The sequence below is a fragment of the Ostrinia nubilalis genome, chromosome 30, assembly GCF_963855985.1.
Source record: "Ostrinia nubilalis chromosome 30, ilOstNubi1.1, whole genome shotgun sequence".
NCBI lineage: Eukaryota > Metazoa > Arthropoda > Insecta > Lepidoptera > Crambidae > Ostrinia > Ostrinia nubilalis.
This window is the reverse complement of record NC_087117.1, coordinates 2,628,570-2,642,360: the sequence shown is the minus strand read 5'-3', so window position 1 is coordinate 2,642,360 and position 13,791 is coordinate 2,628,570. Positions and strand designations below refer to the sequence as shown.

General features: G+C 40.3%; 2 protein-coding genes across 17 annotated transcripts in view; both read left to right on the top strand.

Annotated features, from left to right (window-relative positions):
- Positions 1–13,791, top strand: part of LOC135086110 (gastrula zinc finger protein XlCGF57.1-like) — a 63,999-nt gene that overhangs the window by 29,120 nt on the left and 21,088 nt on the right. Inside the window, exons 5-6 of one of the 16 annotated variants that reach the window (XM_063980887.1) lie at positions 5–1,184; positions 1,341–1,434. The exons of 9 other annotated variants lie outside the window; for them this stretch is intronic. In XM_063980887.1, coding sequence (XP_063836957.1) covers positions 5–1,184; positions 1,341–1,350 — 1,190 coding nt within the window. In that variant the 3' untranslated portion in view covers positions 1,351–1,434. Of the gene's footprint in view, positions 1–4; positions 1,185–1,340; positions 2,424–2,444; positions 3,409–3,551; positions 4,676–4,816; positions 6,252–6,838; positions 8,179–8,902; positions 10,009–13,791 lie in introns of those variants that run through there. 6 more of the 16 variants (XM_063980901.1, XM_063980902.1, XM_063980889.1 and 3 more) reach the window with 6 other exon arrangements.
- Positions 10,012–12,206, top strand: LOC135086120 (zinc finger protein 77-like). Its single transcript, XM_063980924.1, has 2 exons — positions 10,012–10,111; positions 10,560–12,206. The coding sequence occupies exons 1-2, from the start codon at positions 10,012–10,014 to the stop codon at positions 11,699–11,701; spliced, it is 1,242 nt and encodes a 413-aa protein (XP_063836994.1). The 3' UTR covers positions 11,702–12,206.

The following is a 13,791-nucleotide window of genomic DNA, read 5'->3' as shown; positions in this document are numbered from 1 at the left end:
TTAGGACAACGCGGACAAACTGAGATAAAGGTAGAAGAGATGGAAAATATACCTAACCGCCTAGAGAATAGTGTGCCAGAGAAACGACGCTACCAAAGGAGCGCCAGGGGGCAAGCTCGCGTCATAATAAAGAGGAACGCCAGCATCATCCTTAATAGTTGGACAGTATGTCCTTTCAGATGGAAAAACAGCAGATTCATGTGTGCGTACTGTGATACTGATTTCTCGGAATTCAAACCACTCAGAGATCACGTGAGGTTGTGCACTTCAAAACATACCGTAAAAGATATATACCGCAAATACAAAGAATTGCCTCAGATTAACATCGATGTTACCGACGCTCACTGCAACATTTGTTCGGCTTCGTTCACTGACGTCAGTCATATGCGAGAACATGTTATTCAACACGATCGCACCTTTGACCCCAATCATCCTGACGGGGTGTTGCCGTTCTACCTCAATAAAGAATCGTGGAAATGCGTGTTATGCCAAGCTTACTTCACCACGTTCCTCAAACTGTACAAACACATGAACGTGCATTACCAGCATTACATTTGTGCCACTTGTGGAAAAGGGTATATGACAGCGACAAGGTTAAGAAAACATTCCGAAGTTCACATTTCTGGATCGTTTCCATGCAACGAATGTGGGAAGGTGTTCTTGATGCGCGCAAGTAGAGATGCTCACAAGGCCCGCGCGCATGCGAAAGGCCCTCGTTACGGTTGTCCCTATTGCAGCCTACGATTTGATGGTTACTACGTTAGGATGGCCCATTTGAACGAGGCACATCGAGAAAAGAAAGTGATATACAACTGTTCTCTCTGCGAAGCTACTTTTAAGACAAGTGCGAAACGATCGTTGCATTTAAAAACGGTTCATTTTCCTCGCCAAAAAGATGTTAAATGCCTGTTGTGTGGAAAGCGGTTCAGCTCGAGCAAACAATTGAAAAGTCACATGTTCACACATACTGGGAAAAAGGAACACCATTGCAACGTTTGTGGAAAAGATTTCTCTTCCAAAGCAGGGCACAGTAGGCATATGAAACAGCATGAAGTATTCATTTGTGAGTGGTGTTCGACAGTTTTCCCGGAGCAGACACTGCTAGTTGAACATATGAAAACTAATCATCCTCAATTAGACGATTTGGAGATCACGGTCTCCCAAAAATGTGAAGTGCCAATTAAGTAATTAATATTTTTGTAATAAAACATGTTTATGTAATAAAGATTGTATTTCAGCATCACTGTTTATCTCTAAACTATCCCTTAGGTTATACTCGTACTTACTTGATATCACAGAATTGGTTCTCAGACGATAATGTAGACTTATTTTCTTTTTAGGTTCCGCTAATGCGGACTCGGGAGCAAACGTAAGCGTTGTGAAACGCGTAGTGCGAAAGCTAAAGGAGAATGTTAGCGAGCGACAGATGCGCAGGCGACGGCGCGCTAACAACGAACTGCCAGAGGAATCTGAAAAACGCATCGGAAAAACTATGATGCGACGAAATGCTATGACACTTCTAGAATGTTCTACTGCATGGGCTTTCAGGTGGTTTCATGGTGTTTTTTATTGCTCGTACTGCGATGAAAAGTTTGTTGATATGGTTCCCTTAAAAGAACACGTTTTCGCAAGTCACTCAAATGAGCCGCCCACTAAACGATTATTTGCAAAGATAACAGAAAATAATATGCTCAAGATTGACATTGGAAATCTTTCCTGTAGGCTCTGTGATAATTATGTAGAAGGCTTCGATGCACTGAAAAACCATTTGCTGTCATGTCATGGAAGAGCGCTGAATTCTGACTACAGTGATGGTGTGCTACCATTCAAATTGGGAAACGGTGGAATTCAATGTCAGATTTGCTATGCACAGTTCGAATCCTTCCCTAAAGTGAATCAACATATGAACACCCATTACCCGAACTATGTATGTGATGAGTGTGGGAAACCCTTTTCGTCTAAATCTCGTTTCCGCAGACACGTGCAATCACACGAAGTCGGCAAGTTTCCCTGTGGAGAGTGTGAAATCATATTTCTCACTAGAGTCGAGAGAATGTGCCACAAATTGAAAATACATAAAAAAGGGTATCGATACTCCTGCCCGAGGTGCTCGGAATCGTTCACGAGTTACTATGCTAGAGGCAAACATCTAGTGGATCGTCATGGACAACAGAAAATAGACTACGACTGTCCAGCTTGCGGTAAAACGTTTGAAACGGGTTCAAAACGTGCTGCACATTTCAGATTAACGCACGGGAATATAGGGAAAAAGTTTGACTGCAATGAATGTACTTCAACATTTAATAGCAAATCAAAACTTCAGAGACATCTTTTGACTCATATGAAGAAAGAAACTCAAAAATAATTGCTTTAAAGTACCTAAATAAACACAATTTTACTGCAGTAGAACAGTTAGCGGTTTCAAATGAGTTTATTTTTTATAGGACCAGAAGATACTCTGCGGATGAAACTGTCGAACCCACCAGTGAAGGTTAAATGGAAAAGGAAACGCAGAGTGGATGAAGACAGAGCCAATGCTGCTTTGATCTTGCAGTATTCAAATGCAGTTCCATTCAGATGTCAGCGTGGAAAATTTGTGTGCGCATATTGCCAAACTAACTGCCCTGATATGAAGGAGTTGAGGCTACATTCATTGATTCATGAGAAATTGGACGTTCTTGAAAATCCAGAAGTTCGAGTTTCATACCCTTTAAGAATCGATATTTCTGATTTAATTTGCACCATTTGTAATGAAATCGCGCCTACCATAAAAGAACTTAAGAGCCACTTAGGTAATGTCCATGGCAAGAATATAAATCAGAATTACAGCGATGGTGTCATCCCGTTTGTCCTGACTGATAAAGAGTACAAATGCGTGCTCTGTGGAATTGTATTCGAAAGATTTTTGTCTCTCTTCGTGCACATGAACAAGCATTACCAAAGCTACGTCTGTCACATTTGCGGTAAAGGATTTTCTGGGAAACACAAACTTCGAGCTCACCAGACATGCCATGAAACCGGGGAATTCGCATGTCCCAAATGCGAATTGGTATTTCCAAATCGAGCCTCTAAAAACAGGCACATGTCAGTTGGACATGGTCCAAAGGAGAGGTATCGTTGTCCAGTTTGTGATGCCCATTTTGACTCGTACCACTCTAGGCTGAGGCATCTAGACCAGATGCATGGAGAAAAAGTAGATTACCGGTGTAGCTTGTGCCCTGCTGTGTTTGGGAGCAGCACACTTAGATACTCACATATGAATATCGTACATTTTAGGAAGCGTAAAAGAAATAACTAACTGTACATAGATTTGCTTAGGATATTATAAAAATTAAAAATTATTTATTATTTTTAAGTTTATCATGACTGTCTACTTTAATAAACGTACATATAAATTGTAATGAATTAGTTTTATTACTGGCCTTTTCGTCCCTAATAACTGACGCAGATTTATAATCTTCACTGTAGTAAGTTTCCATTTTTTAAATTACCTAGATATAATAAAGAAAATTGTACATCTGGGTTTCAAAGAAACTTTTCTTCTTTTTTAGGCTCCGTGGAGATCACTCTAAAATGGAAACCACGGCGGAAGTTTAATGATCACAGGGACAATGCAGCCATAATTATTCAGTGCTCAAACGCGTGCCCGTTTAGGTGGAAGCGCGGGACGTTCACCTGCGCTTTTTGTCCTCTTTCGTTCGGAGATCTTGCTGGCGTCAAGGAGCATACGTTAGAGCATCCCAATAGAGTAGAAGTGCTGCGCTATGCCCGGCAGACGGACAACATCAAAATTGACGCCACGGGACTCAGATGCGAGCTCTGTCTCCAAGACATGAAAGATGTCGACACGCTCAAGGATCACTTGCGCGTATCCCACAACAAACCTATCAAGCCAGATCTCGAGTCAGGCGTTACCCCCTTCATAACAGACGGCAAAGAGTTCATCTGTACGCACTGTGACCAAAAATTCGAGTTATTCTCGAAAATAAACACTCATATCAATCAGCATTATCCCAATAACATCTGTTTTGAATGCGGCAAATCTTTTTCCGTCGCTCAAAGGCTAAAGGCTCATTTACTGATACACGAGAATGCCAACGATAGTGAAGGATACAAATGTACAAAATGTGATAGGGTTTTTCCGACGCGCGTTCTGAAGAATAGTCATATAACTATAGTTCACGGACCAGAATATAGGTATAGATGTCCGTATTGCAAAGATTCGTTCAAGCGGTATGGAGACAGAGCCAAACATCTGAAGTTGGTCCACAACCAGAAAGTGGAGTACCCTTGCCATTTGTGCTCGGCTGTGTTTGCGCTGTGTAATCAAAGGACGAAGCATATCCAGCAAGTTCACACACGGCTTAAGCAGTTTTACTGTGTGATGTGCCCCTATCAATTCGTCACTGCATCGCAGTTAAGAAACCACATGGTGAAACATGTCGGCGAGAGAAATTTCCAATGTGAAGTTTGCAAAAAAGCTTACCCCAGACTGAAGACTTTGAGGGAACACATGCGAATACACAATAACGACAAAAGATTTGTCTGTGAAATTTGTAACCATGCTTTTGTACAAAAATGTAGTCTTAAAAGTCATCTTAGAGCTCACCATCCTAATAGTGAACCTTTGAAAAAAATAAGATTACCCAATGTATATTAATTGTAGACTGTTTACAATAAACGTTATATTAATCTGATTTCTCATTTCATTATTTTTATCCTTTATTTTAAAAATTACACGTACATAATCTATGTAATTTCTTGTAGAATAAATCCTGGCATGAAGATCCTATATCGGCTGTTTTTCTATTTTTAGGAAAATCTGGACAAGTGCCTATTGTCGATGAAGGCAGAGAGATTAGCACCATGCAGGCCGACAGGCAGAGAAAATTTGTGCCTACAGAAACGATTGCTGCTACACTTGTATCCCCCCGGGATACTGCCGATCGGAGACGTATTCTGTTCAGAAAAAACATTTCTATTATAATAGAATCATCTACAGCGTACCCTTTCAAGTACAGAAAAGGAACCTACATGTGTTACTATTGCAGAAACACATTTCTGGAGCCTGAAAAACTACGAGAACACAACAAAACTCAGCATTCCGATGTAAAAATAACAGTTAAACCAAAGAAGTATGAGCCCTTGAAAATGGACTTCACGGTGACGACTTGTAAGCTGTGCGGCGTTGATATACCTGATTATACAAATCTGAAGTTGCATTTGAAAACGGAACATAATAAAACGATTGACTGCACTTATGGGGATAGTGTACTACCATACAAGCTGAGCAGAGACGAGTACTGCTGTCAGATATGCGGCAAACGGTACGAGATGTTCCTCAGTCTCCACCGGCACATGAACGAACACTTTGGGCAGTATATTTGTGAGAATTGCGGGAAGAATTTTGTGACTCAGCATAGGATGGCGAATCATGCTCGAACACACGAGCGTGGTGTGTTCCCTTGCAGGCTGTGTAAAGAAACCTTCGCGTCGTACGCCGCAATGTGCACTCACGTGGCCAAAGTCCACAGATCCAACCAACGATACAAATGCCCCATTTGTGACGAAAAATTCGCTTCTTACAAACATCGGGTGAAACATTTGAGCACGGTTCATGGGGAGAAAATTACCGTGTTTCCTTGTGCTCTATGCCCGAAAGTGTTCGATTTATGCAGCCGTAGGACAGCCCATATAAGGTTCCAGCACCTCCAAGAGCGCAATCATGTGTGCCACGAGTGCGGGATGAAGTTCTTCTCAAATCACGAGCTACAGGAGCATTCTATCAAACATAACGGTGAAAGGATATACCAGTGCGATGTCTGTAAGAAGTCTTACGCCAGATTAAAGACTTTGAGAGAGCACATGAGGATTCATAATGATGATAGGCGATTCGTTTGCTTCGTCTGTGGACAGTCGTTCATTCAGAACTGCAGCCTAAAACAGCATATGAGAGTTCATCATCCTACTAATATGAAAAATGATGTTAGGATTTAATTTGGCTAAAATGTGTGAATGGATGTTAGATTTACTTAAAGACAGGACAAATCGTGATTTATTTATAATGCTCTCGAAACATATTAATTGAAGTGGTGACTGCTGCAATGAATTCCATTGTTTTAAAATAGGGCTAATCTAATATTCCTATATATAGGTACCTATTGTACCTACATATTATACGCATTTTACTATCAGAATAATGTAGTTAATTTTCAATTTGTTCCTTTTAATGTAATTGAAGTAATTAGCAATAATTTTATGCATAGGTACAAATTATTTATTTTTAAATCATTAAACATGGATAATATCTTAAAACTGTTTTTTTCCCTCTTCTGGGCAATCGCAGATCATTTTTCCCATTTAATTGAAAAAAAACAAAAAACTCTTTCCTATTACCGATTGAAATTTATTTATGTTTATTAATCCTTCAAGGCCCGCGAATCTAGACACAATAGATAAATCAATTGTTATGACATTAATGAATGCCGTCTGGGACTCAAGCGGTTAACCGACTTCAAAAAAGGAGGAAGTTATGTGTTCGATTGTATGTTTTTATGTAGTTAGGTTAGCTCATGAAATGAAAGAATTGAACGATTTAAGATTTCCGAGAAAATAAGTTTAATTTGAATTTTACTGCGATTCATGTTGGCACATTTTATTGAAGTATAGATTTTAGAGTTTATTACGGAGGTGAGTGTTTGGAGCAAAAATATAATAAATAATTTTACAATATTCATTTATTGTGTCGAAGATTACCTCTCATGTTACCCTGTTGATGTTTACCGTACCTTAATCTGTAATGGTCAAATAGTGACAGCATTTATTTTCTCATTTCTAGGTGATGATGACAGCACAGGCTTCGAAAGCAACAATTCCTTAAAAGAACTTAGAGACGAAGCTCAGGCGCTTATAAGCAGCGCAAACGCTTTACCGTTCAAAGTCCACAAAAGCCATTTTCTGTGCTTTTTCTGCGACAATCTATACCCGGACTTTTACAAACTAGAACACCACAATTTGACCGAACACCAGGTTACTGAGAAGCAATTAGCCTATTCTATAGTAAGGCTCGCAAAAACACAGGACATCAAAATTAATTTCAGGAATTTTGAATGTAAACTCTGCACGCACGTCGCCGAAAATTATGAAGAGCTAAAAGACCATCTCAGGTCTTTCCACGATATAAAATTGAATGTGAGCAACGACGGGATATTCCCCTATCATATTAATTCTGAAGGATTCATATGTGTGTTCTGCGATGAGAATTTCCAACATTTCAAGTTATTAAATCAGCACATTAACATCCATTTCCGGAACTTCATCTGCGAGGAATGCGGCGCTGGCTTTGCTACGGCTTTACGTTTAAAGTCGCATGTCCTAAACCATGAAAAGGGATCATTTAAATGCGAGATATGCGACAAAGTCCTCAGAACCGTGGCCTCATTGAAGGCACATGTTGAGAGGATCCACATGAAGGTCAGGAAGAACAAATGCCACCACTGCGACGAGACCTTTTTGGATTACTGTTCCAAGATAATGCACATGGTGAATGTGCACGGCGTCAAAGTGCCCGAGTACAGATGCAAGTTGTGCCCCAAAGTTTATTTGGTGAGCACGAAGTTGAATTGTCACATGAAGAAAAGTCACTTCCAAACAAAGAAGTACCAGTGTGATATATGCCAGAAGGAATTTTCTGCTCCCCATACGCTTAAAGAACACTCTGTCTGTCACACGGGTGAGAGAAATTTCGAGTGCCAGGTGTGTAAAAAGAGATACAGTCGCAAAAAAATATTGGTGGAGCATATGCGGATACATAACGATGACAGAAGATTTACCTGCCAATACTGCGGCATGGCGTTCTTACAAAAATGCAGCATGAAAAGTCACATAAAAGCGCGCCACCGTAATGAAGTAAAAGAGGAATTCGTTGATGAATGATGTTACGTTACCCGCCAATACTTACCACATTACATGATTTAAACCAGATTTCGGTTCGAAAGCTTAGAATGTACTATAATATTAGACATTGTATTTTCAATTACTACATAATATTATTGATTATTTGATTGATTGATAGTTTCCTTGCTATGTTTTAGGATCTGACTCTTCAAATGGGGAAAAATGCCTTTTAGTTATAAAATTATGTATTACCTACCTGTACTTATCTTGTTAACAATAAAGGCTCCTCTAAAACTAAATTTTGGTTTTGTTCAGCAATTTGCACTGTTCCTTTTACATAATTTTACAACTTGAATTAGTATTTTTTTACTGTGTCTCATTCCCTTTGTAGCACGATGAATCGTCTTGTATTATACTGCTATAGTCCGCGTAGTGTATTATGTATGAGAACAGAGGGCCTAGTGTGAGTTTTCATCAAACGCACTCAGTAGTGAGCGTGTCAAAAAATGACATTAAATGTATGACGGATTGTAGGTACAGCGCTCCTAGCAGGAAACGTTCAAAAACTAATATTTTCATAAATTTTTTAAACGCGCTCACACTCAGCCCACAGGCATAAATATTTCTTGGCCGTGCTTCACTCATGTTGAGAGACCTTCATTATAAGTATGATGCCCGAATCCTCAACGGACCAATAGGGTATTTGCCACCACCAATCAATTGACGTACTTTTTAAAACTGTCAAAACGGGACTCTCCCATAGACTTTGTTTTTCAATACTAGCCAGTGACGTCACCATTTTGTCAACACCATTAAACTACTTTTTTCAATTACAAATTGTAATTTACAATGCAACCAAAAATATTGTTTTGCAGGTAATTTAATATTAATTAAACTTTTAAGACCAGAATGAAGTACCTTTTTAAAAAAGTTGTGCTTTAGCATTATTGGGGAGTGGTGGCAAATACCTACCCAATTGTGATGACTGATGTTTTCTACTTTCTAGGTGATGGCCAGAAATCCTACGAAACCTTCAAATACAAAAAAGAAATCAGAAATAGAGCTCTGGCTCTTATAAGCAGCTCCGACTCTCTACCCTTCAGGATCCGGAAACACCATTTCTCCTGTTTTTACTGCGAGAAATTATTCAAGGAATTTTTAAAATTAGAGCAACATAACGCTACCGAACACAGTGTTACTGGCAGTGAAACTACAATGGACTTCTTGATGAGACTTCCCGCGGCCGAATCTGTCAATGTGAACTTCAGATGCTTTACGTGTAAGCTCTGCGCATACGCAGCAGCCGATTACAAAACATTGAGAGAACATCTCAATTCAAAACATGATATCAAATTCAACCAGACCAACGAATGGGTTATTCCATATCATATCAATTCAGAGGATTTTAAATGTGTGATCTGCCCAGAAAGTTTCGCCGGCTATAAATTATTAAATCAGCATATGAACACCCATTTTCGCAACTTTGTCTGCCACAATTGTGGCGTTGGGTTTACATCGGCATTGCGCTTGAGGCAACATGCGCCCACGCATGTGGAGGGAAAATATAAATGCGAATTGTGTGACAAAGTTGTCAACAAAATCGCGGCGTTAAGAGATCATGTTCAGAGAATCCACAAGAAGATAAAAAAGAACAAATGCCCCCACTGCGATGAAACGTTTAGGCACTACAATATGAAGATAACGCACATGGTTCACGTGCACGGCGCGAAAGTGCCCGAATATAAGTGCGATTTGTGTCCTAAAGTGTACCTGGTTAGTGGGCGATTGAAATGTCACATGAAAAGAGCTCATACTAATATTGCCAGCGTTACCACACACGAATGTAAAACATGTGAAAGAAAATTCACTACAAACCAGGCGCTTAAGGAGCACTTGGTCTGCCATTCTGAGGAGAAACAGTTTGAGTGTCAAGTGTGCCATAAGAAGTTTAGTCGCAAAAAAGTGCTGAAAACACATATGCGGATCCATAATAACGACAGGAGATTTGTCTGTAAATTTTGTAGTAAATCATTTGTGTACAAATGTGGCATGACGAATCATATAAAGACACAGCATCGAAACGAAGTGTTAGTCGAGTCGGACGATGATTAACTAATGATTATCGGTTATCACAAATTTTGCCATCAACCATTTGAATTCTTTATTAATTCTGAAGATAGCTTGCTTCGCCATCAGTTTGGGACAACGTCGACTGGTGAATATTGAATTTAATAAGACACCTATTTGATGAGCGATAATGATGAGTACCTACCGCTGTATTTTTCTGTAGAACCTTACTCGATGTGGAGAGTGGATTTCGTAACTATTGAAATTTATTTTAGCATCTAACAAAAACAAATCCTCAATCAGATTTCTCTAATTTCCATTATATTAGTGCTTATTTACCTGTATAGTGCACACTTATCAACCCGGAAAGGGTATCGCATTTACGTAGTAAGCGTTTACGTTATGGTGCGGACAAGACGTGTGCATTGCAGTATACAAATAATACTGACCGCCTCGAGTTGATACGGTTACGAGGCGTTTCTGGTTTGATAAGTGTGCTTCGTCCTTATGTCTGTAATTTTTAGAGAAATAAGAAAATACAACGAATCCATAAATTCTTGGCCAAATTGTGACCGCTATTGTTTTCTCGTTTCTAGGTGATGACAACACAACGACCATCCGTAAAGTAAACGATATAAACGCCAGTAACAAAACAAAGAAATTGATCGACTTCGAACTCAACCAACAGAAGAAAATAGGTAGGGAGGGAATCATGTCTCTCATAAGCAGCACCAACGCTTTGCCCTTTAAATGGTGGAACAACATTTTCTTGTGCTTTTACTGCGACAAGAAATACTCGGACTTTGCCGATTTAGAAACACACAACTCCGCTGAACACCAAGTTACAGAGATACAAATAATCAAAGCGCTCATCAAGCTTGGGAAATACCAGAAAGTTAAAGTGAATTATACCAATTTCGTATGCAAACTCTGCAATCATATTGCTGAAGACTTCAACAGTCTCAAAGAACATATTGGTTCAGAGCACAAAATGAAACTGAACGCAGATAACGATGGTGTTTTTCCTTTTCGGATGAATTCAGACGGGTTCAATTGCGCCATGTGCCCACAAAGTTTTCATAATTACCGACTGCTAAACCAGCATATAAACGTACATTTTCCGAACTTCGTCTGCGAGCAATGTGGTGTTGGCTTTGCAACGGACGAGCGGTTGAAGGCTCACACTCAAAGCCACGATACTGGGTCATATAAATGCGAGATGTGTGACAAAGTCTTCCGAAGAATTGCTGCGAAAAAGGATCACGTCATGAGGATCCACATGAAGGTGTACAAGCACAGGTGTCCTCACTGTAAAGAACTGTTCAAGGAGTATGCCCAGAGAATAAGACACATGGTTAGAGTGCACGGAGTCAAAGTCCCAGAGTTCCGGTGCTCGATGTGCCCTGATAAAGTCTATATGTTCAGTGGACAGTTGAGAGTTCACGAAAAAGTGCATCATTTAAAAACTAGAAAGTACGAGTGTAAAATATGCCAGAAGACTTGTTCCAATTCCGCTGTACTCAGAGATCACATGGTCTGTCACAGTGGCGAGAGAAATTTCGAATGCCAGGTGTGCAAAAAGAAGTATGGCCGCAAAAAAACTTTGGCTGAACACATGCGTATCCATAACAACGACAGGAGATTCGTCTGTCAATACTGCAGCAGTGCATTTGTGCAGAATTGCAGCTTGAAAAGTCATATGAGGACACACCATCGAAATGAAATCAAAATTGAGTAATATTTGATGGCCATTTTTAATTTAAAAGAAAATCCAAGAATCACAGACATGCGCGTAGGATATTATTTTCCAAGCTTGCGTTCCTAGATACTTGATATTTCGTACTTCTTCCAATTCTGAGTCCAAACTTCTCTATATTATATTGTTGACTGTGTCTAGCTATGAATGAATAACCTTTTCACAGTTATACCTAGTCTATTTTTTTCGGTATCTGATTGTTTTATTGCATTGTTCATGAGTAATTTAGATACTTAATTATGTACTGCAGTAATCTGCATTATATTCCTAAAAATGTTGCAGACTACTCCATTTATATTTTTTATCTGTAAGATCACTTGCATTTAAAGTAAATAAATTTTAAAATTTGTATCAATATTTAATAATATTAGTATTCAACCCGGTCGAGTTAACTGCTTACCTCGCTGAAATGCGACTCCCTCGCACCAGAGTAAATACAAATGAGTAGGTCATCTTCATAGAAACGCCCGAGCGCGGTTTGTATGTGAGCGCGCCAATACGATTACGTATGCGGCGCGCACGCACACACTGTCAAAAAATTAGCGGGGAGTTGCGCCGAATTTTGTCAGTGTGTGCGTGCGCGCCGCATACGTATTGGCGCGCGCTCACATACAAACCGCGCTCGGTGCGTTTCTATGAAGATGACCTACTCATTTGTATTTACTCTGCTCGCACTCACCCGCCCATCTCCCCGCGTTTTCCCCTGTCCGTACCAGAGCGTCGATGTGACGTCACGGCCGCCAGGTGCGCAGTTAACTCAATCGGGTTGTATAATAAGATTGTTGTCATTATTATTTTAGCCATAAGTACTTTCCTGCAATAAAATACTTATGTTCGAAATATGCTCTGATTTTTTCTGCCTGTTATCTCTACCGCCCTCTCACTTGAATTGTTTTCAAGCCTGCGAAATAAAACAATCTATAACAGATATTGAAAGGAACAGCGGGTTACTCCGAAAAACGTTATCAGAAGTTTAGCCTATCTCTGTCACGCAAACCGAGACGTCAGCAAGAGCGACAGTGACAAATAGACCTGAAACTACCTAAATAGCTATTCGGAATAGCCCTGCAGGTATTGAGGCTCTCCAAATTCTCTAACACGAGCGCCACGTTGCTGCCAACTCTCGTACCAACGTTGGTCGGCTAAGGTCGGTTATATTCGGTTAAGGTCGGCTATTATACCAGTCCTGTCAAGTCAGAGTCAATGTCCCAACGTTGGTGCCAATACTACACTCGCGAGCAAAAGTATGGAATCACTTACATGAAGTTGTTTCCACGCGATCTTGTGTACTAACGAATTTGTTAGTAACAAAAAAAGTAGCACCATTTTAAAGATTAAACTTTTAACTTTAAATTGATACCAAATTCATTTAAATCACACCGGTATTTAAAAAGATATCCCGGCTGATGTGAAGAAGTAAGAAAAAAGACATGTACCAACTGTTTGATACGTCGCGAGTTGCGGCCTATTTACCCCCTATAAAAGCACGTGTTTTCGGATTTTTGCGTTCACACGTTGATCCATACACATCTCGGCTTCTTTTGACACTTTACCTGGGATTCTACACCTACAGATGCAGCACAAATCGTTGCACTATTGCAAGAAGGGCTCAGCCAGCGGGCTGTCGCACGTCAGCTCCACATAAGCCAGTCCTGGGTTTCGAAAGTTTTAAGACGCTTTTGGGAGACTGGTGGCTTTATCCCGAGACCAAGTTCTCAACAGCACCGGTGCACATCGCAGAGGGATGACCGTTTTTTCATGTCAACCTCTCTATGAAATCGTCATTTGACTGGTATCGACGTCCAGCAAGAGCTCAGAAATGTTCGTAGGTTAGCTGTTAGCGAGTGGACAGTTCGTCTAAGATATGAGCAATAAAATTTGACTCCAAATAGGCCTGCCACAGGCTGGAAACTGACGGCAGGTCACCGACAAGCACGCTTTCAATTAGCTCGCACTCGGAAGGCGAGTAATGGAGGCGAGTTTTGTTCTCCGATGCATGCAGACTGTTTTTGCAGCGCAGCAGTCGAAGAGGTCGGGTCTATAGACGGCCTGGGGAGCGATTTGTGCAGTGC